Here is a 25,728-nt window from a genome sequence, read left to right as displayed (position 1 = left end):
TGTACCTCTGGTGCAAATTACTGACCTCTGTCATCATTTTAGGTGGGGGAACTTGCACAATCGGTGGCTGACTAAATACTTTTTTGCCCCACTGTATGCTCGTTTTCCCTGTTTCTTGCAGCAGAATTCTTAACTAACTGTAATAAAAAGCATTGCAAAAAAATATTGCAGTATTGCACTGCAGTACTCAACTGGATGATCCATAGATAACCTTTAGATTTTGCTGGGACTCAGTCTAGCTATAATACTATACTTTCAAAACAAAACATGGCTACAAAATCTTGAATTTAGTTTGGATTTTTTTTCTAATCCACACAGTCACACGCCCAACAAATGTTAAATGCAAGTTGCGCCTCAATCAGCCATCAACAAGCTTCTGGCTTAATTCTGGTTCAATATTTGATATTTGGTCGAAATTACACAAATTTTCAATAAGACTGAGGTCTATTGATTTGAGGTGAAGTTGAAGAATTTGGAAGTCATCCTCCAGTCCTTGACAGCTGGTACAGTGTTCCAGAAGGTATTTGGCTTATCCAAATGTCAGACAAGCTTCAGTTCTGAGCAGATGCTTCTTTCTTGGTCTTTGCTCTCTTAGTCCATTTCAGTGTAAAACTTGCTTCACTGTGGAAAATAATTCTGGTGTTCCTGCAGTTCCCAGTTCATTGCAGGGTTGAACCTTGGTGTTCCTGAACATCCAAACCAATTTCCTTTCATCTGAAAGTGACAGTTTTGGCAGAGTGGTGACACATCTGAATAAATTGTACTTAAATGCATTGAAATGCAGTAGTTTAGAAATGTCTCCAAGAGACCTTCCTATTATGTGTAAATCCATAATCCTTTTAGCTCTTCGCTGAGTTTCTTGGACTTTCCAATTGCTCTGAGTCAATCCAATAAGTGCTGTCAAACAAATCCTTTTATGCTGACAACAAGAAACTGACGGTTGTAGTCAATCATGATAGCAAGGTGTTACTAGATCTTTGTGTTGCCAACTTAAAAGAAATGTGTGGATTAGAGAAAACTCAATCTGAATTCAAAGTATTAAAAGATATTATTAACACTATTTACAATGTGTGAATATATCAGTCATTATGTTTGGAATCAAACATAATGACTGAAAAAAATTGATGTAATCATGTCATTATTATTTCAAACTTTGGTTCACCCATGTTCACTTTCACTCAGCTACAGTATAATCCAGAATTACCGATTTCATATTGGATTATTCTGAGTGCATCTGATTGTTAAAGAATCCTTCTTATGAAAACAAATGGATAAGATCCTCTTGGAAAAAACAATAGAGGAACATATTTGATCGACTTCTAAGATCTTTTTTTGAGTAAAGCAAAAAGCAAACAATCCTGAGTTACAGTTGTGACATTTCTGTGTGTCATGTGTGAATTCTGCCCAGGAGTGGACCTCACAGCAGATAATCTGATGGAGAGTTTGGATAATGGCGTTCTGCTCTGTGAGCTGGCTCAGCTGCTGCAGGACAAGATGATGCACAACAACAATGGCAAGGTGATGTGACAACACAAAGTAATGTGCACAATTATTTGCACACCAAACGGAAAAGAAGATAAGACTAATGTAAAAACACGTAATGTGAGTCATTTTAATAACAACAAAATAAAAACAAAACAAATGAAATCTAACTTAAGAACAGTCAGAGTTCAGGTAGAAACTAGGTCAGGTCCGACGTTGGCAGTGATAATGTCTGGCATTTCATTCAGTGCTTGTCTATGTCTGTTATGTCTATTCATGTTTTCTTTCAGTAAGCCTCTCCTTACTACAGTCGTGCTTTGTAAAGATCTTACCCCTGATATGCCCTCCTTGCACACCAAATGCTGGCATAATGCAAGTGGAGAGGAAGTTGTCTCTTCCACTCAGTGTGTTTATGCTCAAACTCACTAAAGAAGGCTTTTCTATTGTTGATCATTGGACAGGATCCATTGTGTACCCTGAAACACTGATCCGGGATAAAGCCAGTCAGTGTGCTTCTTAGAAATGAGAGCTTATGTTTCCACTGCTTCTCTGTGAATGTGCTTGTTGAAAACAATCAATCACAGGTCTTCACAAGAAGAGTGATCCACTGGCGAGCTGATGCAACTTCTGGATCATTTTTCGCCAGGGACAACACGGCCAACTTCCTCTACTGGTGTCGAAAGATTGGTGTTGATGAGGCTTACCTTTTCGAGTCTGAGGATTTGGGTGAGTTAAGACCTAATGAAGCAGAGAAATTCAGACCTTTGTTTCTTTTAACAATACAAGGCTCAAGTGAATCATGCCTCACAGCACTTACAGCACATTACTGATCAACATGAACATGTTGTATCTCAGCATGGTGTGCAGTGTGTCCTTAAAGAAACTGGACAATTGGAGAACAAAAGAAGAAGCGGTAGGCCTAAAAAAACAAAACTGTACAGCAGATGAACAGTATCTGAAAGTCATGTCCTGACCTTGATCTGACACAGGACCTAAGAGATACATCTGGACCTTTAGTTCCATCTACTGTTCACTGAAGTCATTCTTAAGAAAGGGAAACAGAAGGAAAAGGCTGATGCATGCCAAATTACACAAGAACGGGACTGAAAATAAAGTATAACAGGTCCTACGGAGTAACGAATCCAAATTTGAAATCCTTAGCATTTGAGAGAGAGTTACGACACTGAGACATGATGGAGGCCCAGTGATACTTTGAGGCTTTATTTTAGCCAGCCGTGTCAGAGATCTTGTCAAAATTGATAGAATTATAACCACAAAAAAGTCAAATCATCCATCCACTATGCACTGAAAAGGTGTCTGACTGGCAATGGCTTCATTTTTCAGTATGATAGTGATCCAAAACACACTGCCAGTGCAGTAAAAGCATACCTCAATAGAGGTGCACACAGTGGAACACTGTCAGCCATGGACTGGCCTCCTCAGAGCCCAGACGTCAACATTATTGAAGCAGCGTTTGATCATCTTGACAGAGAACTGAACAAAAAGCTTCTATCATCCAAAGAAGAGCTTTGAATTTCCTTCAAGAAGCCAGGAGAACTATTCATGAAGACGACCTAAAGAAATTACAAGAAAGCTTGCTTGAGAGAGTTCAGGCTGTATTGAAGTGGTCATACCAAATATTGACTTTCAAACAAGTCCAAATCCTTTTTTTTGCCCTTATATACTGTGTTGCCATGTATAAACATTTGCACAATAATATAGTAACAGTTGCAAAACTACTACCAATTGTTTCAAATTAAACATTAACAGTCCAGTGAGTCGGTGATACAATGTTTGTGACTCAGAAAAAGTGAAGTATACATATCTCACATCTCACTCCAGTCAAGTCCAATTGAAGTACCAGTTTTAATCAAGTTAAATGCAGTAAGTAAGTCTAAGAAAGAACATTTTGCACTTCTTAGATGGGCATGTCTCTGCAAGGTGGCAGATGCGTAGGAATGATAATGTACAGGCTAATCCCCACCAGCAACAATGAGTCTCCCCTGCAGGCAAAGTTACCCACTTCACTTGATTAATTGAAGGAAGTGGGAAAATACAGTTACCACAATTTGACAGACTTAAGTTTACTTCATCAGTGACACAAAGGGGGGATGATATAAACTTCTTTCTTTTGTCAAAACAGATGAGTCAATAGAAACGCAGCTGTTTGCTGATTGTATAACTTTTTTTTTTTTTGCCATAAGTGAATGCTGTGGCTCATGTGATGTCTTTGGACTCAAACGTTTGTCATCTTGACAAATAACAAATTAATAATAATGTTTTCTGACACAAACTGAGTGTAGAGTTATTTTTATTTCCTAAACCATAATGGACTGAAGTGGCTTACTTGTTGATGACTTCATGCCTTCATGCCCTCAGCAGCACATCCAGGGCCCTGAGGAATTCCTGGTTCAAAGAGAGAGATGCACAATAGAGACAGAATACCTCCTGAAACATATCCTCTATGTTCAGGCTGCAGGCCCCGCTTTTTTTTTTTCTTTTTTTTTTACAAAAACAGAAGCTTATCTCTGGAAAGATCTTTCCTTTCAGATAAGTGACCTTTTTTTATTCGTACCCCTGTATCCTCTTTGTCTGTACGTCACGCATGTGCTGCCTGAAGTCCTCCACAAGAAGCCTCGGGAGGTGTGCCTGTGCCTGATGGAGCTGGGACGGATTGCAGCCAGGTAACTAGGAATAACCAACTGTCCATCCACAGAGCAGCTCCAAAAATAAAACCGTGATTGCATTACACTTAAATGAAATGTATTCTTTTTATATCATTGTTTTCATTCTACTGCCAATAGCTGCATGTTTTCCTGTTTAATTTTCTTTTCTATATTTAATTTTCTTGTCATCTCATTTTCTGTTTATCCTTGATGATGATTTTCACTGCTATAGCAACTCATTCATTACTTTTCACCTCTTAAGTTTTCATTTCTAGCTGCATTAGGTGCTCACTTTAAAAAAAAAAACTAAGTGATAACTGCTGAAGTATCTCCAAGAGTTTAAGCACCTTGATGTGAAAATCACTATGTTCTCTCTCCTGTGTTGATTTGTTTGTGCAAATGCAAATTTTTTTGTTAAATTTCACTTTCAGGTACGGCGTGGAGCCACCGGGGTTGGTTAAGTTGGAGAGCGAGATGCAGAGGGAGGAGGCAGGGAGCTTATCTCCATCATCCCCTTTTTTCATTTTTCCTCCTCTCTCATTGTATTCACCATCCCAGCCATCCCTACCACCTGCCCCTTCTCCCCCTCTCCCTGCACCCGCTCCCCTCACTCCAAGGGCAACCAGTCCATCTGAACCCCTCGCTGCTTCGCTTGCCTCTGATCTTCCATCAGCCACAACAAACCCAGCAACTATGTTTTCATCCCCTCCTCAGTCCCCCCTCTCATCCTGTACTCCTTATACAACCACAGTCTCGACACAAACACCTTTGTTCCCTTCATCCTGCACCACTAACACATCTGCCTCAACTCCGCTATCAGCGCCTTCACCAGGCCAAACCCTGGAATCCACCACCAAAGTCTGCCTTACCGCAATAAACGCCCACCGTGCGACAGCTACACCTCCCACTAATTCCCCACCTGCAGCCTTGACTCCTCGCTCATCAAACAAGTCAACCATCAGGAGGAGCTCCTGCACCAGCATTTTGGATGACTTTGTGCGTATTTTGTTTCCAGTGAAATTAATCTCAGTGGTACACTGTTTAAAATACACTCTTTTTGAGTTTGATTTCTCTGTGGAATCTGTAATAGGTAAGAAACATTATTGAAAATCCACCCTGCAGTTGTCCCATCACCTTCCTGGTTGAGAAACAACCAAAGGGCTGTTACCGTGTTGGGGACAAAGTTCTTTATATACGAGTAAGTATGTTTCCGTTATCCCTTTCTCCTAAAAATTACTTGTATTTTGACACATTCATGCAGTAACTTTGAGATCCTCCATACAACTCTTTAGATAATTTAGCCAACATAATAGAAGCAGTAAATACACTCTCTGACCCTTTGTTATGTACACTTTGCCAGTACTGAGTTGGACCCCCTTTAGCCTCCACAGTTATATTAATTATTCATGATATAGATTCAACAAGGTGCTGGAAACATTCCTGAAAAATTGTGGTCCAAATTGACGCGATAGCTTCATGCAGTTGCTGCAGATTTATCAGATCCATGATATGAATCTCCTGTTCCACGACATCTCAATGGATTGAGATCCAGTGGCTATGGAGGCCATTTGAGGACAGTGGTTTTTGGTGACCTTGTGCAAAATATAGCCGCAATTTCCTGTTCTTGGCTGACCACATAGCAGTGCCGTGGTACCCTATGTAGTTCCACTTCTGTACCTCATCTCCTTCAAGGTTCATTGTGTTGCTTGTTCAGAGATGTTCTTCTGCATACCTTGGTTGTAACAAGTGGCTGTTTGAGTTACTGCTGCATTCCTTTCAGGTCAAAGTCTGGTCATTCTCCTCTGACCTCTAACATTAACAAGACTTCTCTGACTTTCACCCAGAGAACTGCTGGTCTCTGAATATTTTGTCTTCTCTGTAAAGACTGTGTGGGAACATTCTAGTAAATCAACAGTTCCTGAAACACCCAGAGCACCCAGTCTAGCACCAACAACAACACCACCTTCAAAATCACTTAAATCACCTTTCTATCTCATTCTGCTGCTCAGTGTGAACTCAGTAGGCTGTCTTGAGCAAGTCTATATTCCTAAATACACTGAGTTTCTGCCATTTGATTGGCTGATATGTATTAGTGAGCAGGTGAATAGCTGGACCTAATAAAGTGGCTGGTAAGGGTATAAAAACATAATAAAGTAGTATGTAAATATATATTTTTAATAGAAGTTCGGTTTACATTGCATTAGTTTGATGACAATGCTTTTAACTTGTTGTTTTTTTTAAATAAAATATTGAAGTATGTTTGCTAATAGGACAGGAGGCTTTGTGATACCAAAAGACAAATAATAAACCACACCTAATGGGAGCATTTGTCACAGATAACACATAATCACATATGAGGTGTGAATGTTTAATCAAGAGTTGAGTCAGCAATAAGTGCAATGTGTCAGAGGGACTGATTTGCATCACTTGGGATGGAGACCCTGATGTCTTTCAGCCTCCCTGAAACATCCTCCATCTGTATGCATGTGTTATGAAGGCTCAAGGATGGGGAGGCAGGGTTGCTTGGCAACCAGTGGTCAGGATACGAATGGGCTCACAATGATTGTATTCAGTACATAGACCTTCAGTGAAGAGTTCAAACCTGGAAGAAAAATAAACATGTTTCTTTCAGGGTGATTCTGCAAAGATATGACCCTGGTGCGCATTTTAAATGGCAGCCCACTCGGGAGTGCATGTATGTGGGTACGGTTTTGAATACAAAGATGTACTTCAGTGTCTTTCATACATCCCTCCATCTATAAAAACTGAAAATGTGACCTTGATGCTTGCTGTATGTTCTGAGTACACGATATATCATTTTAACATAAAAATAATCACTGGGAATCTAAAAGGTGAGATCTTGATAAGGTTTCTCACAGGTTGGATCACAGTGTTTGTTCAGGAGATGAAATTTATTAGATGCATAAGTTCTGTTGCAACAGCTACATTATGACATTAGTGTCAGAATGCATATTTCTTACTTCCTATTTAGAGAATCATATCTGTCATATCATAACAGATATAACATATGTTGGAACACCACTTCTTAGAAACCTGAGGAAGTACAGATGCATGATAGCCAAATCATGGGCTGGCTAAATGCATATGCATAAGCAAGATTAAAGCTTTTCTATGCTATCAAAACTGCCTTGTGTGCTCACATTCTTTATGCAGTCTTTCAGATATAACGTCTGTCCTTGAACCTGCATCACGTCTTCATCCCTAATTATTAGTTTGTAGATAAATTGCACTGCTTCCTTTTTTCCCGGTTGCTGAAAAGCAGACAAACATGAGCTGTTTGAATAGAGTGATCAGTAAGCCATCCATTACCTTGAAACCCACAGCTGCCTACACGTGAGTGGGGAAACACACCATAAACCTCCATTTCCATATAGCGTGATAACCCCCGTGTCGCTCCTAGGGGAGTGTACCCTTCAGTGTGTACAGACCTTTTTAAAGAGCAGATACTATTGATTACAAAGACAAAGTCATTAGCGATGGGTTTAATCAGACAGCTTGTTAATGAGCGGCTGAGCATGACCGCCCCTCCTCACGTGTAAACTTTCTACCCCGCCTCTCTCTCCCCTTCTCTCTCTATTCCCTTTGGACTCTATTCAATCACGCTGGCCCTGGAGTGCTTTGCTATTCTTTGGTGTTAAAAAAGAGGAAGGCTTCTCTTTCTTCTCTCTGCCCAATTAGGCTCTCGTTCAGCTTTGTAGCAGAGACCCCGTCTGGCTGTGCTGATGGAAGGAAAAGAGATTTATAGCACCTCACAATATTAAGACACATCATGCTAATATAGTGATGAACCTAAAAAGCACTCTTTTTTTTCATGATCACATATAGCTGATTAAAATCGTTTTCATAGAAACACTTCATCATCTTCCTTTCTCAAGTGCTCTCGAGAAAGACGTTGACTCAACAGAAGCCACGTGGTCTTTGTTCTATAGCCGACCTTTGACATAACAGTGGAACGTGAAGAAATGATGAACAAGGAATGTGTGAAAAATTTATGAAACCTGTACTCGGACCAAATCTACTGCCTTTGTTGTCATCGTTTTACCTGTTAGTAAGCTCAGATTTAGTAAACATTATAATGTAGCTGAGGCTTATGTGAGCGACATTAGCTTTGTAGAGGTAAATTTAAGATTATGCAAATCTTCATCACCAAAACTGTCCTCCAAATCATGAACGTGTGTCCAATCTGATGAACATCTTTACTGTATTGGATTTGGGGATAACTAAAGTCACTAAGCTTTATCTTCTGGCGAATGAGGAGTTATTTTTAGCAAGATATCTCAATTTGACCTTTTAGTGCCATTCAGAATCTGCAATGGTCTAATCAATGTGCTGTCTTATAGGGTTTCTATGGCTCTGTCTGTTCTATTATACTGTCTGCACCTAGACATACACCCTGTATTCAATAAGGAGGTCTCGCTGATGTGAGATCTCTAGTAAAGGGGAAACCGAGTACAACAGGCGAAACAGATTAATGGCATTAGAACCGGTATGGCTCATCAATTTGTGTGTTTGCTGTTAAATTTAAGAACTGAGCGCGCTCACAGCATCAAAATCAGCGCTTGTGGCTAAAGCCTGCCTCCTACTGGCATGTGTATAGAGGACTCCTTTTCCCTGAGTACACTAATGCATCTTTCAGGAGGAGAGGGGGAGAGAGGGAATCGATGGAGGACACAAGGGAATCCAGACGTTAGTTTATGGGCTGCAGACATAGCAGGGAGGGGGAGGAGGGCGGGGGTTACAGAGACAGAAATAAAGGAGCCTGAAATAACAAAGAGGGCTTTGGTAGATCATCTCCTTCAGAAAGATGCTGACTTGTTTCATTTTTGTATTTTCTTCTTAGATGATTAAGTTGGTCTTTTATTTGACAACATTGGTCCATGTTTGAAAAATTACACCCAGAAAATAGTAGACTGCAGAAGCTATTTATAGTCTACATCAAATAACAAATCTAAGTTTATCTTTCACTTTAATACGTTTAAGCTTAGACAGTCCATTGTTAAGTCCAGTGACAGTAAATGAAGACAAAGAAAAAAACAACTGTGTTTAGACAGTTTTTTTTAAAAATTTGTATTGTGACTGACATTTTGAGAATGATAACCAGTCACACTGATATTTCCTGGAAGTGTGACAGGAGAGTGGTTTATTCAGGATGTCAGACTTGACCCCTGTCAACCTCAACAGTTTAATCTGCAGGATAACAGCTGAGACGCACCACGTCTGGAGTTTCCTCTAAAGCCGCCCGTGTCTCCCGCCTGCGTGTGTGCGTGTGTCTGTGCTTGTACCATTGATTTCTTTTTCATCCCATACACGTGACACACACACACTTCCATACATAAAGCGAGGAGATCTGCTTGTATTATCGCATTCTTAATGGCCCTGTAATGAAGGCTTTATTGCTGATAAGGCAGGGGGTGGGTGGGGGGGTTGCTGGCGCTGACAGAACAACGGATGGCTTTGCAGGACCTCTTGGGAATGTTAATGTCTGCTGGGAGTTGAGGGACTGAGCCGAACTCATCTCAATTTCTCCTTCCATTGCTTTTTTTTCTCCAAGGCTCTATATTGTGGCATTAGTTGCCATGGCAGCAGTTGGTTTTCAGCTGTAAGGACGGCTGTCTGTGTACGATTTGTTGATTCAGACACGACTGACCTCATTGTAACTACTGTTAACAGACAGACTGGTAACGCTGCAATTATTATCATTTAAAATAGTTCTGCTAGGTGGCTTGTGTTTCAGATCTGTGTGGGTGCGCCATTGTGCGTCACGGTGTGTGTGTGTGTGTGTGTGTGTGTGTGTGTGCATGTGTGTGCTCAGCTGGTTCCACGAGGAGCTGTTTCATTTGGCTTAATGAGATTTTGACAAAGCTTTCCAAGACATCATTTGCCTTTCATAGCCAGTGCTACACACACACACGTGTATGTGATTATGTGTGTGTGTGTGTGTGTGTGAAGCACTGCTTAACATATATTTGAGAGTTCAAAAACATCCTGGAAATGCATCAGCCAGAAAATATATGGAAAGTTTATTACCCAGCATTCCCTCCCATGTCACCTTTGCAGATGCTGAATGAGCGTCACGTGATGGTACGAGTGGGTGGAGGATGGGAGACCTTTATGAGTTACCTGAAGAAACATGACCCCTGCAGAGGAGGAGAAGGAGGAGCAGTGCTGGCAGGTAAATCTGAGGTCAGGCTCTGTAAGGACAAACCAAAGCCACCCAACTTGAACATCTCACCTGACAGTTACATGGTGGTCGGAGCCCATTATCGTGGCAAGAAGTAACTGCCTCCGGCTTCAGGTGGCAGCGGGAACTCTCACCTAATCAGAGCAAAGTGTTCAAGGTCAGTGATTCAACACAGCTGACGTCCATTTTACCTCAAGTTAAAATACAATCCAACCTTTTCTCCTTATACACCGATGTGACTGTTCTTATAGCTGTGTGAAGTACGCAACTGACTGTGATTACAAGCTTACTTAACTCTGCGTATGCCACAGTGCGTTAGGAGGCAAATAAATGGCAACAATTTTATCAATTTCACCGCTTCCTGCTGCTGCAATTTGTGCTTCAGCAGCTTTATTGTGAGCTGTAAGAAATTGCAGCGCAGATATTTTTGTCAGCGCACCATCTTTTGGATGTACATCATTGCTTCCATATATACTTCATTGTGAAACACTCTTTCAGGAAAAGGGTTTTTTTTGGTACTCTATGCAATAATGTGTCTGGTGTAAAGTCATGTTTAGATTTGTGCAGTTTCTCAAGCTCACAATGTGTTTATGTTTGTTTGAACTTTTTTTTTATTTTAGACATCCACATTCCTTAATCATCTGTGTATTTGAGTTTCATTGGATGTTTGCCTGTAATTAAACCTTTTTTCTAAAAAATATGTGTTTAAAATAATTGTAACTTTTAAAAAAAAATATAGACTTGATTGCTATTGCAAGAACTAAATAAAAGATTTCTTAATGCTGCTTCATATTTACTTACTTCTCACGTTATTTGTATGTTTTGGGCCTTTTAACACAGATTTACTCATCCAAGTCTTTTTAAAAAAAAAAAAAAAAAAAGCAAAGACACAAAATGTTAAGTTCTCCCTCTAGGTGGCACCATGTCCTCAGTGACAAAAGGCCAACTGCCGCCGTGGTGATTAGTTGGGGAAGTAATGTGTCAACACTGGCGCTATGATGGTGTCCTACCTTCCTGGACATTCATCTCTTAGCTGGACTGTCTGTTTTCAGTTCAGCTCCAGAAAGCACCTCTACCCTACAGATTTAACAGTACAAAACATCTTGCTGCCTCAGACAGACGAGGATCGTCACATATTAAAACTTTCAAGATAAAGGTGCTTTTTTTTGTCTTGTTTTTTTTTTTAAAACAGAGCGATTCACATATAGCTCTGCAACTTTGGAGGGCAGAACTGCAGAGTCCCGGCACAAACACAAAGACAGAAAGCAACAACATGTTAATAATTACATGTTTTATTTCAGTAAAATAAACTAATTAAAAATGGACACACTTTTTCATATATTGAAAGAAACTAACTGTAATGAGATCATGCAAGGCTGTAATGTCTGGCTTTTGTTTTTTGTTTTTTTTTATCCCCACGTAACATCTGCAGTGGATGGAACCAGTATAAATGTAGAAAATAATAGCTGTGCTACTGAAATGAGAGCCACTCTTAATGGTGGCATTTTCATGGGTCATCTCTCATTGCAGAGTACTTCTCTAAGTTTCTCATGAAAGTTGGATTATACAACAATTTCCAGTATCTTGTTACACGGTGCTCATCCGTCCTCTAACGTTCGTTGTTTTTTGTTTTTTTGTAATGCTTTGTAAATCTTGCTACTGTGTGCTACTGTTCTTTTGTTTTGAGTTGATGACAAAACTTCAGCTTCAAAACACAGACACTGCTTTGTGTTGGTGTTCATTGAAATTTACTATTTGAGACATGGGGGGCTGGGGGGTGGGGGGTAGCTGTGTGCTTTCAAAATGTATCATGTGTTATGTTTTGACTGCACACATGCAGTGGTGGCAAAAGTCTAATTCCTTCCCCACCCCCATAATACGCAAAAAAGAGTTGTGTGCAGTTGTGCTTCAGTCAGAACAACACATTGTACTTTCACCATGTACATATACATTACACTTCACTGCTTACAGTATATTACTGTGTTTCAGTTTAAGTGCAAACTTAAAACTTCATTAAAACACCACACAGCGTCGCATTCTGTCAGTTAGCAGTGTAGCGAGCATAGATATAAAAAATTTCCATATTTATAGTATGCCCTACTTTCAGGTGGAAACATTTCCACATTAAGAGCCTCGGCCGATTGACCCTGACCTCACAACACTGTATAAACGCGGACTCACAACAGGGTGCTTGTTACATGCTCTGATCATCTTTTGCTCCCTTGTGTGACCTTGCAAACAAATATAGTGCCACCAGCTTAAGACTTCAGGTTCACTAAATCATGAAACGCAGCAAAGTGCAAAGATTCAACAAGACACTGGCGATACAGTTTTCTATCATGCCTCAGTTCATTTCCTCATTGATGGTGATGGTGAAATGACCAAACGTCACACACAGTGTTGTTAAGACACTATAACACCTTTTTTTTTCTAAGAGAGTTAATTGACATAGCTGATAGAATATCTCATGATTCATCTCAGGCAATCAACACTTATAAAAACATCATGGCTGTAATATTCTTGTATCATGTAGTCATGGATCGTGGAGGTGGTGAGTTTTGTCCTTTTAAAATATATTACCTCTAGTGACTCGGGAACAAAAAATTACAGCGTTACAAAAAAACAAAACAAAAACCAAATGGCTTTTGTGGGTTATTCTCGCCCAGTAGTGTTAACAGGGTGATAGTTTTTCCTTTTATATTTAACAGCTTTAAGTCCTACACTTTATTTTCAGACATTTTTACATTGTCCAAACCATGTTGCACACTATGGAATATGTCATTTTCCGACTTAATACAGAAAACCTGGTGTATTTCAAATCAAAAATAAGTTTCCAAGAACGCATTCCTTAAATTTGACTTATTATGGATACTTGTCATTTCAAGTTTTCTCAGTCTAGTTATTTTCGATGTGTAAATTAAATAATTCAAACTGAATGTGTATTTGCAGTACAGCTCGAGACACATGTCTAGGCATATGTTGCTGTAGGTGCTTTGTTTCGACCTCGGATTTGGAGGTGTAAGACAAAAATGAAGAATTCCTCTGTTCCTCTCACACACAACAATGTGTAGTGTACTGTTTTGTTAGCTAGTACACAGTACATTTGCATTTTACTGGTACAAAATATATTTTTACTAAAATGATCAGTCATTGTGTGAATTCCAAGCATCACAGCCTTCAACAGGATTTTTTCTACTTATAATTTTGTTCTTGTTGTTGTTTTCTAAAGATTAACATCCATATAAAAAAAATTGTAAACAACTCTTAAATTCACAATATGCATTTGATTGCTGGACAATGAGGTCCATCACAGAAATGATCTTTTATTGTGCTCCTTTCCTTATATTAAAACTAACATTGCAGGATATTAAATGATGATAGTTTGGCCTTCCACTAATGTTTGATATAGTCTGTTATTGTACTTAGTACAGATGAGAATTCTGTGTGCAGATTGTGCTTGTATTTTTAGTGGCATCACTGAAGTTGCATTTCTTTCTCTTCTAAAATTGCTTAATTCGCTTCTATTCAGAGAAAAGAAGGACTGGCCAATATGAGGTTAAACAGCGGAGCAATCAAATACCTCCTCCATAGTTTGGTTTAATTTTTCTTGCTGTCAGGTTATGATTCAGCCTTCAGCAAACACACCGGTCTGTCAGATCCATGACAGTGCAGCAGATGCTGTGTTTCTTTTACTCAGATTTACCTGCTTACTTGCATTACTTTCACTTGGTAATCGACTGAACTCTGCCGGCCATCACTGCCTCTGAGCAAACAGAAAACAAATATTCAAAATCTACTTTACACAAACAATGATCTGGATCTACACTGAGATGCATTTGTACATATATAATTGTCAAAGAAGTGTCAAACAATTTGCTCTGGAAGGCAAAAATTTTACTTCTGTGTATTTTATCATACTGACCGCACTGCTAGACCCAGTATAGGCTGTAGACGTGTGCCCTGGGGCTCATGTTTGATATCAGTTAGTGTGCTATACTAAAGATAGGCAATGGGCAGTCAGTGCCAAATTTTTTTCTTCTTCTTTTTTTTTTCCATTACGAACAATAACACAGCACACTTCACTCGACTGACAGAGGAATGCTGACAGGATGTTCTGGCCTGATGTTTGTTCCTTTTGCTGGATATCTCTCATGATTCATCCATAGTAATTGAGCATATGTGGAAAGGCTGGTGTGTGTCTGTGTTTGTGTGTGTGTGTGTATGCGTGTGTTTGTGTGTAAATGTGTCTCTTGTGTGGGATTGTGTGTGGCTTTATGTATTTAAGAGAGCACCATTTTATGACAATTTCTCTTCAGAGAAAACAGTCACCATTAGATCATCATAAAGTCAGCATTTCAAAAATCAAAACCAAAAGAAAAAAAGTCTTATTTGTGCTATTAGAGCCATGTCCCAGTCAAACATTGCTGTGGGTGTCACTCTTGGCCTTTACGGAGGTCCCTCGGGGATTTTCAAGATTAGGTGTGTGAAATTTGCCGTTACTTTGTTCCTTCTGTCACAACTCAGGCACACTGAACACTGAAGGGGGATGGCGATGCTGAGGGTGTTGTGAGATGGTGATCAGACAAAAACTGTTTCAGAGTTAAACATCAAGGTTGGAAGGGTGTGTTTGTGCGTTCGGTGGTTCAATCGCTTCACAACGCCCCTGTCACACGGTTCCGTTCTCCTGCCTCGGCTTGTGGATGGTTGTGCGAGTGGCAGGCGTACTCAGGGATGGAGCCAAGGTGCAGAGGAAGCCAGCCAGCAATGTGAGACCGAGGCCCCCCCAGGCACAAAACATGGACCAGCCATAGCCATGGCTAATGTCTTCAGGGAGGCCATACATGTAGCGAGGATAGCGGGATAACTCGAAGTTGATTCCTGCCACACATGTGCACAATGAGATGATGCAGCATGTTCCTGTGTGAGTGGAAGAGAACAGGACTGGTTTACATGGTTTTCAATCGATTATTGAATTTTTACATGTACTCTGCATCTTACTGCAGGATGAGAATCATGTTACTGCGGGACATTGAACTGTTATCTCATGTTAACACAAAGGTGCTCTCAGCTGTCATCAAATAAATAAATAAAGTGAATAAAATTGGATTTTGCATGCATGCATTCGTGTGTGTGGATGTGGGCATATGTGCTCTCACAGTACCTCCCATGAGAAAGAGTAGCCCAGCTACATATTGCATGAGGTCATGCTGCTGGCAGCATCCCAGCACTCCAATGATCCACCCGAAAAGAATGATGGACACAGCCATGCCCACAAAGCCAGCTGTCATTCTTCTTAGATCTGCAAGCAGAAACGAAAACTTCACCGAGGGAATCGTAACTTACAGACACTGAATACTAAAGCTAAAGTATTATTATTACTATTATTGAATTCCTTATGTAAACACGTTGCATCACTGAGAACAAGATCTCTTTTTCATGACACACCTGTGTGCAATAACATAAGTGTAGACAGACTGCTAGACAGGCAGAAACCTAATACAAAGAGACATTATACATGGTCATAAATTATGAAAAGTATTTCCCAGGGTAGATATAGACATGTAATGTTTTAAAATCATCCAATTAAATAAAAAAAACAACAACATTGCTTTAATTGTTTGGTTGTTGTTGATGGGGTTTTCCCTTTTTTAGGCAGCAAAGTCTTTCAGTTTTTCCAAACTGTGTGAACAGGAAGTACAGCTAATATTAAAATGTCATCAGACATCGTGCAGTAGAGCCTTGTAAATAAACTTTATACATTGCTGCTCTATTTGCGAGGCAGGAGAATCACACTGTGTTTCACAGTTAGAACAAAGATACAAGAAACACAGGAGAGTAGGACAGTAACAACTACTCTGTGATAATAGTTAAGATAAGCATGAGTCAAGAGGCAGGCATAGAAACAATATCACCATGATAGTGTAGACAAAACTATAGATTGTACAATGATGTTACTGGGAATACAAAAGTCAAATCCCTGGAGTTCCACAGCAGCCTTAAAAGTGAGGCTAGCACCTATCCAATCAACAATTTCATGTAAACTAGGCTACATGCTAACTTAGAAATAAAGTTACCAATGAATGTTTACTTCTAATTGTATTATCAATAGCAAAGTTGTGACGGAACCAACTGGCTGTCCAGTTTCGTCTTTCAGAGGAACTAATATTGTAGTATGCTATGATATACTTACTCGTGTGTCAAGGATTTAACTAATGCCAATAAAACAACTTAATATAGATCAATATAATATTCAAAAATCAGAAATCAGTGAATTCAAAGCTCTAACTGAACTTTATTTCGTGCTAAACTATCTGCTTTAGGACAGCTTTTTCTGCTTTTTCGTGTTGAAACAACCTGCTGTGTTAGAAGAGGAAGTGTTTTAAGACATCATTACGTAGTTTCAATACACAGTTCTTTCTAGGAAATAGTCTTATTTTCCTCATCTTCTAGATAGATCCACACAGTGAAATCAAATGAGGATCCCACTGTATACACAAATAAAACTAATTCAATCTGTTAGTAAAAATAATTACATATATAATTAAACAATTCAAAAAAATTGTAATGCATTAAAATGATATCACTTTTACAGAAAACCTTTTTAAGCCAGAACCATGAAACAGTTGCCAGAAAATTCTAAACTTTGATAAATGAAGTGTTCAGTGAGCCTTCTAATAGCTAATGTAAAAATTTAGTACTCGTGCAACAAAATACAACAAGAATAAAAATGGAAAAATATAGCAAGAACACAAATAACAAGAATAAATGCAAGGATGTATTTTTAACTCATCTTAACTGAACATCTCTGCATTACCAACGCACTGTATCACCCGTACTGAATATAAAACAACACACCTACAGGCAATAAGATAAAAGTAGTGGAACATGATACTGGAAATCACTACTGATGGAATCTAAGGTCTGGCAACTCACTATCTCATATTAACCTAAAGGTGCTCTCGGCTGTCATGAAGAACAGAAACTGAATAAAATTGTATTTCGTCTGCAGACTCATGTGAGGATGTGCTTTTCACAGTACCGTGATACAAGGATGCCAAGAAGTACAGGTCTACTCAAGGGTTTTTAAAGGGGAGGTTTAAGAAAAGAAGCCCCTGTGTTAATAACACTGATAACCGTGAGGTCAGTATAAGGTCAGCAACACATTTACTATTGATAGGCAGCTATGTGTTAAAAGTGGTAAATATAGGTATTTTAATTATTCAGAAATGGATAAGTATCCACTGCGACGAAGCGAGCATCTTGCTAAGGCTTATAGGTTTATAAAAGACTGCAGGGAATGACAGCACGAGGAGATTATTTCACATAAACGTTTCCAGCAAGACTGAAAAAAGACGTGGCTTTTGCAAATGCATTTGAAATAGTGAGGGGGGAAAAAGACAAAAAAAAACATATTTATGTTTAATATTTCCACACTTATATCATCATATCTGTACTGTAAGGCAGCGGTCCCCAACCCCTGGGCCTCGGACCGGTATTGGTCCGTGAGTCGTTTGGTACCGGGCCGCGAGAGTTGAGGCTCAGGTGTGAAATGTATGGTTTTCAGGGTTTTTATCGGTTTTCAGCGTTATTTTGTTATCGTTTTTATCGTTTACTCGGTTTTCCTGGGTCTTTTCACGTGTTATGAATAAATCTTCTTTTTTTCGGTACCGGTACTAGTTTTATTTTGTTGTATTTATCCGCAACACCTTAAAGGCCGGTCTGTGAAAATATTGTCGGGCATAAACCGGTCCGTGGCGCAAAAAAGGTTGGGGACCGCTGCTGTAAGGTATAAGAACAGTATTTTGATTTTGGTGTTATACGCAGTTGTACATTTTTGCCATTATTTAAATTGCATTTATACAGTATGGGTACTTGTATGTATAGTTGTATCTTTTAATATTTGATGACATCTAGAAGGCAAATAAAAATCACAATAAAATGTATTGACAGAAACAAAAATGTCTATTTGAATTTGTTGTTGAATGTGTTTTCACATAATTTTTTAATAAAAAATCAGCAATCCATCCATCCATGTGCTTCCGCTTATCCTTTTCAGTGTCACGGGGGGCGCTGGAGTCTATTAAAATCAGCAATGATTTAATAAAAGTTTATAAATAAAATTCACATTAGCCTCTGGAAGTGCTCAAGTTACCTTCATTTGCTAAAACTAATTAATTTTGTCACTGCCTCTCACATGAAAATAGTTTCTGACATGTTTGAGGCTGACAAGAACTGACAGGATGAAAACACTGTTATGTGAACATGGCATCTTTCATCTAGTGGATCAATTTTAGTTTAACAAGCAGAGCTAATGGTAGTTACAGTAAAACTGTCTGTCGGTACAAAGAATAAATAAGAGCACAATACAAAATGTGTTTGTCTGTGTCCACCTGCCAAACTTATGTTCAACTTTTACTTCTGGTTTGGGTCTCCTCCACCTCCAGAGGGAAATATCTAGCTGATAAGCTGCTATATGTTCCACTGCCTGTTCCTATTTTTGTCTGCTATTCAGTGCTGTGCAAGCAAGTCTAAAGTGAGTTCCTTTTTCTCTGAAAACAGTGACACTAAATAAGAGAAGAAATGTGTGTTGATTCAAGTAGCAAAACAACGACTAAAACAGGGATAACTTTCATAACTAGCGTGGTTAGTGGTAGCAGGTGTGCTGCTGTTTCTCTTTTTTTGATTAAATGTGCAAACATCCTTTACTTTCTCATGCAGCTCTGATTTTTCATTGGTGTTTCACAGGTCAACAGTTTCAGGACTTAGTAATAAATATTGCATGCTTGAGCTGTTTTTATGGATTGCATGATTAAGAGCCTGTATGTGATAGTTATGTAGATGCTAAGAGCAGTATGATAAATCCAGAGCACTAATAGTAAGACTAAAGCAATCCTGTTGTACAAACAATAAAAAAACACCACTTTCCCTTCGACTACACATCATGTTGAGTATTGATATTCATTAAACAGAAGCAAATGTGATTTAATGTGAGAAAAAAGTGAGAAAGACTTCCAGCAGTTCTTTAGCTGGCAACATGGTGTTATTTTGATTTGGTAATAATAGAGACATTTGTTTGACGAAAAAAAGACATAGGCCCCAACACAGTGCCTTGGTGCACACCAATGTCACTCAAAAACAAAGCCCATTACTAAAAAAAGATTGTTATTTAATTTTCTCTTTTTATTTTTTAAATTATCATTAAGCTAGTCTAGTAATGCTATGATCACACTAGGAAAAACAGTGGCTGGAAACTGTGTGAAATAAACTTCTAATCTTCATGCTTCAAAGATGTAGATTACATGAGCAAACCACTTGCAGTCACTTGCTGTGTGACTTTGACTTTGAACAGCAGTACGATGGAATTAGCCTGCTATCAGATTGTGATTGAATGGGTTCAAATTGGCAACGACATGCAATCTGTTTGTGATAATGCAGCAAATAATTGTGATAAATCAGTTAAAATAACAAATCTGTTCGCATCTACATAAACAGAAATCCACATTAACTTCAGAGTCCAGCCAGAACCTCAGAGATTTAAAACAGAAATTTAGATTCCCTCCAAATAGTGAAATTGTTGCTGTAGATCAGCAATTTCAAGATAATATCAAGAATGCCACCAGATGACAACCAGCTGAGTCGAGTATCCAATACAAAAAGAAACGTCACAGATGAGATGCACTTATCAGACTTGCTGAGTTAGACTGTAATGTTTTGGCAATCAGTCTGCTTGTATAGATCAGACAGCAATTATTTACAATGCCAAACCCTTTCGAGTCTGACCGAAATTCTTTGTAGAAAAAATACATGTGTATTAATGAATAACTCCAAAAACCAGATAGTCAATCACCAAACACAAACACAGCCAACACCAGCTCCATAAAGACAAAAACTTTAATACTTACGGAGTGCATGCCACTCATCCTGCCGTATAGTCTTTGTGATGTTGATGGGTAAATTTCGCGGTAAGATGGACGAAGAATAGTGATACTTGACTGGGATACATCTCTGAATTATGCCTGGCAGAAGAAAATGGAAACAGTTGTAACTGGAGGACAAATTCCTTTAATTCAAGTAAGTAAGAGGGTAACAAGCAAGAAAATTAAGTAAGAATTGCATTCTGAACCTTCGCCCTACTTCTGGGATTGTAAGATAATGTGTGTATGCAAACATGGTAGAAAAGCTTCTTATTTATTTTCCACCCTCACTGGGTTTTAATTTTCTGAGCTGGCCTTATTAACCTTGTTTTCCCAACCACTCCTACATTGTTATTAAGGGAGGGGATTAGGGAAACAATATGGAATATGGATTATTCCACCGACAGCCACAACTGTTAACTGTTCTGCTTTTAAAGTGAATCTATTTTGATTTTTGCATTTGGTTTTGGGAACCAAAGTCTATAATCCAGATCCTGCTTTTCATATCAGATCTCATATTAAGGAAAATTGTGGATACTTGGCGAGCCATTAAATGTCCCACACACCTATTGAAGATTAACATAAATTAATTTAGCTTCATGACTGGAGCTGTGATCAGTGAACCGGACTGTGCTTGACTGACGCCTCCCTGAGTCTCCTTTTTGCTTTGTTGTGAGTTCAAATGGGACAAATCAGACATTTATCACAGCTACGGTACAATGAGTTTGATTATTACTCGTAAGCATATCGGTGCCCGGCTTTAATCTGATAACGCAAGTGAAGGAATCTTTGAAGGTGTCACATATTGTGAAAGTCTAAGTCCAAACATCTATAGGGGTAAACTCTGTTCCACATATGCTGAAAAACTATGTGAACAAATTAAGATTTTGAACTCCTAATACTCTGTATAGATCTGGAAATGCATTCAGAAATGTCTGCATTAATTAAGAAAATAATCTCCCAGATGAGACACAATCAACTATTAAAATGCTTTGCAGCTTTGACCTTTCTTTTCATCTGATTCCGAGTGCAGTTCTGTAAACTGTCTCACTTAAAATTTGTGTTATTATCATTTATTGTTTGCCTTCAAGCAGGATGACAGAGTTTAATTAAGGTCACTTTAAATCTGACAGACTGGTTGACGTCTGATTGCACAGTAATCACATTTTGGCTGCTTGAGCAGGAAGTAACAACGTTAGCACAATTCTGATGTTCAATTACATACATTCGTGAGATCTAAATGTAATAACAGCGGACGAATCTGCGTAATGCTTCTGGTGTGTATCCATTGTCACTGTAGTGAACATGCCAATGGCAAAGCAGAGCTACTGCAGCGAATAAAGACATAGTTTGGTTTACATGTTATTATTCTCCACATAATGCTGGTGCTTTATAGCCAGTGACCATTATAAATAATCAGTTTTCTTCTATGCCATCTGTACCACTCTTTGCACAAAACATGATAAATGAATGTGAAGCTATAAAACCTGAAGTTAAAGATGATCCTAAGACTCAGACAGGGCTATCTAAATGGAGTAATAAAATCTATTTACTTAGACTGCATACAGTATTTACTTCTGCAGGTACTTATAGTAAATACTGTAAGTTCTATTATGCTTGAAATTGAGCCAATTCTAATCTGCACCTCCGTTCTTGCTGATAAGAGCTCAGTATGGTAAATATCCCAAAGGCATGGAGGCTAGTAGCAGCAAGAACTTTTAACATAAGTTAAATGTGTTTAGTCTGTCAACATGCATAGTGCAAGATGTGGACATGGTCTCATGAACACAGCTCATAACCAACATAATAGTGCTCGTTTAAAACTCAAATGTTTTAAAAAGAAACGCAGTCCAGTTAAATAATAATACAAAGTACAGCCTGAAATAACCAGAACACTGAATCACAACCATTCAGAGACAAAATCTGAATAAGCTTCATCAGAGTTACTTGCTGCTGCAAAAACTACATCGCACTAATGTGTTTATGCCATAAAGTCAGCCTTTACAGGACAATGGGGCAATCAGTGAAACATTAACAGAACACTGAAATGATGTAAGTGCACTGCTCTTACAATATGATGATTTTTGAGAGCAGAAAAGAAAATGCACTGTAAATTATTCATTGGAGAGCCTGAAATCTTGTGTTATTCGTGAAATTAAATGGTTTTTAATTGTAAAATAAGTGGCAGTAGTTATAGTAGTTGGGGGGGAGGAAAGTGGGAAGTATTATGTAACAGAATTACTGCAAGGTATCTAAAAGGCTGCTAGATTTGGTGTGAATTGGTTTCAGTACAGCATGCTGTGGCTAAATGAATGTTATTTACTGATCTGTTTTAGCCATGCTGATCTACTTTTATTGTGACACTAACCAACAACAACAACAACAAGGACCACAAAAAGTCCCCCAGTTTCAGGACCTTACTCTTTTCCAGGTATGACATCAGGCCTGATACAAAGCTTTTCATTGTTGTTCACTGAAGGATGGCTGTGCACTGAGTTGTCTCTACTGTAGCCTAATATTTAAAGCAGTTGCATGAAAGATTCAGCTTCTGGTGCACACTGAAATTGTTTTATTTATCATATTGACTATTACTAGACCGCTTAGGCTCTTATAGACAAGACTATCCTCTTGTTATAATAATATTATAGAGAGAGAGAGAAAGAGAGAGACTTAGCACCATGGACAGCGAAATTACCCGCTAAATTAAAAGACACAATAGATTCCAAAAGGCCATCCTCATGTTTTATAAAATGTCAAAGCAGAGACATGCTGATGTGAGAGGCCTCTGGATGTGTGTGTGTGTGTGTGTGTGTGTGTGTGTGTGTGTGTGTGTGTGTGTGTGTGTGTGTGTGTGTGTGTGTCAGGCTAGGTGAGCTCATCGCTGAGCATCACGGCCTGGTGGTGCACACAAGAAAAGCCAGGCTCCAGACTGCTCGTGTTTACCTTTGTAAATGAGGTCCTCGGTCTCCGGGTCGAATCCTTCCCGGTGACATTTCCTCCAGAGACCAGAGATGGTGGAGTTAAACTGCCGGCTACAGTGAGACTCCATGGCAGACGCCCCGGCCAGAAAGTGCCGCTTCCTCCTGAAGACAGGAGCAGCATCTGGGCCGTTACCTTCCCTCTCCAGGCTCTTTGGAGGCATCTGGAGGGGGAGGTTGTGGCTCGAAATGTAGATGTAACCCGGGTCGTTTCGCTTACTGGCATAGTTTTTACACCTCTCTCGATGTCTCCTCGCGTCCGTCTCGTACCAATAATCGGTGCAAATCGCCATGGCGAGCAGCCCCAGCGCGCAGAGAGCCAAGAAGAGCCCCGTGCCCGTTAATATTTTCATAGCGGCCATCTTCCCCACTCGACGGAGAGCCCAAACAGTCGCAAGAAGGTTCCTCCGTGGCCGTGGTGATACCGCGTGAAATAAATCACGACGGCACTCACAACCTCGCGCAGTCCCGCGCTGGGAGCATGGTGCTGAAAGGCCAGTGATGTCCGGACTAGATGCTGCGGTCTATTGTTGTGGTACCCGGTGAATGCAATGTTGTTCCCACCATCTGTTATGGTACAGGAGGAGAGGGGATGGATGGCGACCAACGCTGTGAGGAGGAGGCAGGGGCAGTGATGTAGTTGCGCTCTCTCTCCTCCAGGTTGTTGCGGGATGGGGGAGCAGACAGAAAGCAGCTCGGTTGTGGGGGAGTGCTGGTTTTTAATGCTCGGATAGTCACCTTTTGCACTAAACGTGTAAAAGACAGGTGCTGTGGAGTCACAGCTGAGCAGTGTGCAACCGATCCTTCACATTAAGAATCATCTACGTTTTTTTTATGTGTGTATTTATTGTTATTTATCTCCCACAACTGCGTTCCTGCACAGCAGCAGAAACGATGCACAGTGTAGAAATGATGTGACATGCTTTAAGTGATAATTGTTCTATACTGGGCTTCATAACTCAGCCATCCAGGCAATGTTCACGAGATGGCTGCCAGCTGATACACAATCACATGTGTTTCAGAAGCGAGTTCCAACACAATTAAATTTGTTTCAATAAAGGTACAAATAGAGCTATATATATTCGTGTGTCTGTGTGTATATATATATATATACTTGTGTGTATTGCATGTATGTATTAGATAATGGTCCAGCAAGCAGCAAGAGTAAATCTGTTAAAGATTCATTTACTCTATATTGGGCCCCTGCTTTGTTACAGAATAGTTTACAATCCCAAAACATTACTTTCCAGGACAAGCACATATTTTAATCTGGGCACCCCAGGAGAAAACATGTCTTGATGACATGATGACTTTAGTAGATTGAACATAGACTGAATTCCCTTAAGGCCTTTATGAATTAATATATATAATTTAAGTTGTAAGGCTCATTTTTTTCCCCGTAAGCAGAAACGTCACTTTACATTTTACTACCCAACTACCTATAATGTCACATGTGCATGCCTCTTTTCCCTTCAGAATTCTCTTAATACTTCATGACATAGATTCAGCAAGATGTTGGATGCATACCTCAGAAAGTTTGGCCCACATCAACATGATAGTATGACCCAGTTGCTGCACATCCACGGGGCGAATCTCCAGTTCCACCAGGAGGCCATTTGAGTAAAGTCATTGTGTTCAAGAAGCTAGTTTGAGATGATTTGAGCTTTGTGACATGTGACTGGAAGCAACCATCAGAAGATGGATGTGGTCATAAAGGCATGGACATGATCAGCAACAGTATTCAAGTAGGCTGTGGAGTTACTCAGTTGGTACCAAGGGGCCGAAAGCACGCCATGAAATTATCCCCGACACCATTACATCCCCAACGACCTGAACTAGGCAGGATGGATTAGTGCTTCCACGTTGTTTACACTAAATTAAATTCTAAACCTGATTTCTAAATGTCACAGGACAGAAATTGAGACTCACCATCATCACCTGAGCAACATTGTCCAATTTGGCGAACCTGTGTGAACTTCCTGTTCTTAGCTGACAGGTGTGGAATCTGCAATGGGTTTCTGCTGCTCTAGCTCATCTGCCTCAAGGTTTGATGTGCATTCACAGATGCTCTCACACATGAAACCCTTGGTTCACTGGTTATTTCAGTTACTGCTGCCTTCCCATCACTTCGAGGAAGCCTTGACCATTTTCATCTGACCTCTGACATCAACAAGGCATTTTCACACAGAGAAACTGCTGCTCACTGGATATTTTCTTTTTCAGAGATGTCCCCAGAGACGTTCATGTGGGAAAATTCAAGCAGATCAGCAGTTTATGAAACACTCGGACCAGCCCCTCTGTCACTACCAAACATGCCAAGTTCAAAGTCACTTCATTCATTCCTCTGATGCTCATCTTGAACTTAAGCAGGGCATCCTGACCATGTCTTTTCCTAAATTCTTTGAGTTGCTGCCATGTGACTGTCTAACTGGATACTGCATTAACAAGTAGAACAAGTGTGGCAAAGTGGCGGGTGAGTGGATGCA

General features: G+C 39.6%; 2 protein-coding genes across 2 annotated transcripts in view; one reads left to right on the top strand and one right to left on the bottom strand.

The window, feature by feature from the left end:
* gas2b (growth arrest-specific 2b) overlaps positions 1-11,467 on the top strand; it is a 23,865-nt gene extending 12,398 nt beyond the window's left edge. The window contains exons 3-8 of the mRNA XM_014336498.2: positions 1,409-1,518; positions 2,067-2,208; positions 4,103-4,166; positions 4,580-5,144; positions 5,239-5,346; positions 10,227-11,467. Coding sequence (XP_014191984.2) covers positions 1,409-1,518; positions 2,067-2,208; positions 4,103-4,166; positions 4,580-5,144; positions 5,239-5,346; positions 10,227-10,448 — 1,211 coding nt within the window. The 3' untranslated portion in view covers positions 10,449-11,467. The remainder of the gene's footprint in view (positions 1-1,408; positions 1,519-2,066; positions 2,209-4,102; positions 4,167-4,579; positions 5,145-5,238; positions 5,347-10,226) is intronic.
* Positions 11,468-11,626: 159 nt separating this feature from the next.
* Positions 11,627-24,093, bottom strand: tmem276b (transmembrane protein 276b). The gene is made up of 4 exons (XM_005931393.3): positions 23,208-24,093; positions 20,253-20,366; positions 15,512-15,649; positions 11,627-15,267 (listed from the first exon to the last, which is right to left on the bottom strand). The coding sequence occupies exons 1-4, from the start codon at positions 23,602-23,604 to the stop codon at positions 15,017-15,019; spliced, it is 900 nt and encodes a 299-aa protein (XP_005931455.1). The 5' UTR covers positions 23,605-24,093; the 3' UTR covers positions 11,627-15,016.
* Positions 24,094-25,728: the final 1,635 nt, after the last annotated feature.

This window comes from Haplochromis burtoni, unplaced genomic scaffold, assembly GCF_018398535.1.
Source record: "Haplochromis burtoni strain Fernald_Lab_line unplaced genomic scaffold, NCSU_Asbu1 Contig_59, whole genome shotgun sequence".
Classification (NCBI taxonomy): Eukaryota; Metazoa; Chordata; class Actinopteri; order Cichliformes; family Cichlidae; genus Haplochromis; species Haplochromis burtoni.
The sequence above is the reverse complement of the archived record's forward strand: the minus strand, read 5'-3'. Positions and strand labels throughout refer to the sequence as shown.

Coding starts and splice junctions, on each gene's coding strand:
- tmem276b (XM_005931393.3), bottom strand. CDS start 23,604: ATGGCCGCTATGAAAATATTAACGGGCACGGGGCTCTTCTTGGCTCTC. Junction 20,367..23,207: donor CGAGGACCTCATTTACAAAG/GTAAACACGAGC, acceptor TTCTTCTGCCAG/GCATAATTCAGAGATGTATC. Junction 15,268..15,511: donor GCTACTCTTTCTCATGGGAG/GTACTGTGAGAG, acceptor CCACTCACACAG/GAACATGCTGCATCATCTCA.